Genomic DNA, 1,798 nt, shown 5'->3' with positions numbered 1-1,798 from the left:
ACGATGCCCGTACGAGGTCACGATATAGTGTCTCTCCTCCTCCGATATATAGTATTGCGTTTCCGGGCTTTCGCGGAAGAACACGACGAAGACAACGCACCAGATCAACGAGAGGGCACCGTGTATGTAAAAGACCGCCTCCCATCCGAGGGCGTGCAGTATCATTCCTGATGTCAGGATAGAGATCACGGTGCCGATCGACGTTCCGGAATAAATGATACCGAACCACAAACTCTTCTCCTCGTAAACGACCCATCTCCCAACCATGATGGCAACTATAGGAAGATTCGGTGCGCTTACCACACCCATCGCGAATCTCGTAACGTAAAGTAGCCACAACACGGGCGCGACCAATGGTACTATCAGTGTCAAAATCGCGTTCCCAAGTACGCAGATCAGCAGGGCGTTCCTCGAGTTGAAGCTGTGAATCAAATAATAATAGTATCAATAATAATAGTAAATCAAAAATAATAATAGTTATATTTTCGTTGTGAACTTTATGTATCTTCGTAACGAGATAATTAATTGATATGCGGTGATAGAATACAGCTTCTTTTTATCGAATGGCCAAAAATCAGGAAAATATAAATAAGAATCTGAGAAAGAAACGTATCGAAACTCGTAGTCGATTCGAGAGAAATATTGAATTATTCAGTCGATACGAAAGTACTTTGGAAAAAAGTACTTCGAACTTGGATATTTCTCAAATTTGACTTTCGATTCAAAGAGATTGGTTATTTATTTCCACTTACCGATCCGCGAAATATCCGCATGGGAACATTCCTACCAGATAACCGGCGAAGTAAATACTGATGGCCAAGCCACGCTGCGTCGAAGTCCATTCGAATGGACCCTCTATATCGATGACCTCTGCTATAGGAGCAAAATCGCATTCATCCGACGCGTCTGGTATCTCTTCTCTGTATTTCACCATGCCGACGACAGCTACGGCTATGTTCACCTTCAACCCGTAGACAATCATGTTCGCGATGCAGATCATTATGGCAAACAAATATCTCACGTATCCCACTGTATTGTTGCAAGAAATATAAATTATAAGTGAGCGTATGTAAGAGAAAAGAAGGAAGCGCGTTTCAACGGAGGTGAATGGAACGAGGTGCGATATGTCTTTTAATTTCCGTTCGAGGATTAAATGTAGATTAGATCAAGCTTGTAAATTGGACATTGATAGGTCTATATAGAAAGATTTCGAGATGTTTCGCGGAAAGAAATTATATATTGGAAGAAGAAAGCGTGGTGTTATATTTGATAGATAGATAGAGGATAGAGAAACAATTAGAAATATTAATTTTAATTTGACATTGGTGTTTGTCAAGCGATGCAAAAAAAAAAAAGAAAATATTTGTTCTTTTGCTTACCCATTTTTCTCGATCTTCCTTATTTTAAACTTCCGACCGACAGAAATTCTAATTCTCTTGCTTACTCGTTGACGAGCACCACGCTTCTCATTTACAGCAGTTCAGTACAGCTGTTGCGTGTCTATTTTCCTTATCGATCGCGAAAATCGGTTTCGTCACCTCTATACATCCACTTACTCGTCGATGTTTATCGAATTATGGTTGAGAGTATGAGTTTTGTCTTCTTCGGATGTATCGGTTCCTTCAAGATGAGATTATACGTCAATGGTATTACGCGTTTCCTTTGTTTCCAATGTCGATATAAAAATATCGAGTATCGATTATGCTATCGAGGATTTATTTTTTTTTTTATTTTTTTATTTTGAAAACGTTTAAAAGTATTCGAGGGATCTCTCTGTCGATCTATTATTAGATGTAGA

General features: G+C 39.3%; 2 protein-coding genes across 6 annotated transcripts in view; one reads left to right on the top strand and one right to left on the bottom strand.

Annotated features, from left to right (window-relative positions):
• The window catches only part of LOC102680645 (sialin-like), a 4,341-nt gene extending 2,630 nt beyond the window's left edge, over positions 1 to 1,711 (bottom strand). Inside the window, exons 1-3 of the mRNA XM_031508008.1 lie at positions 1,380 to 1,711; positions 753 to 1,029; positions 2 to 421 (exon numbers count right to left, since the gene is read on the bottom strand). Of these exons, the coding sequence (XP_031363868.1) occupies positions 2 to 421; positions 753 to 1,029; positions 1,380 to 1,383 (701 nt within the window). The 5' untranslated portion in view covers positions 1,384 to 1,711. The remainder of the gene's footprint in view (position 1; positions 422 to 752; positions 1,030 to 1,379) is intronic.
• LOC102680787 (teneurin-m) overlaps positions 1 to 1,798 on the top strand; it is a 605,289-nt gene that overhangs the window by 121,443 nt on the left and 482,048 nt on the right. The gene's annotated exons all lie outside the window — the stretch shown is intronic.

Source organism: Apis dorsata, unplaced genomic scaffold, assembly GCF_000469605.1.
Source record: "Apis dorsata unplaced genomic scaffold, Apis dorsata 1.3 scaffold_74, whole genome shotgun sequence".
In the NCBI taxonomy this organism is placed as follows: Eukaryota; Metazoa; Arthropoda; class Insecta; order Hymenoptera; family Apidae; genus Apis; species Apis dorsata.
Note: the sequence above shows the minus strand (reverse complement) of the source record. Positions and strands in the feature narration are given on the sequence as shown.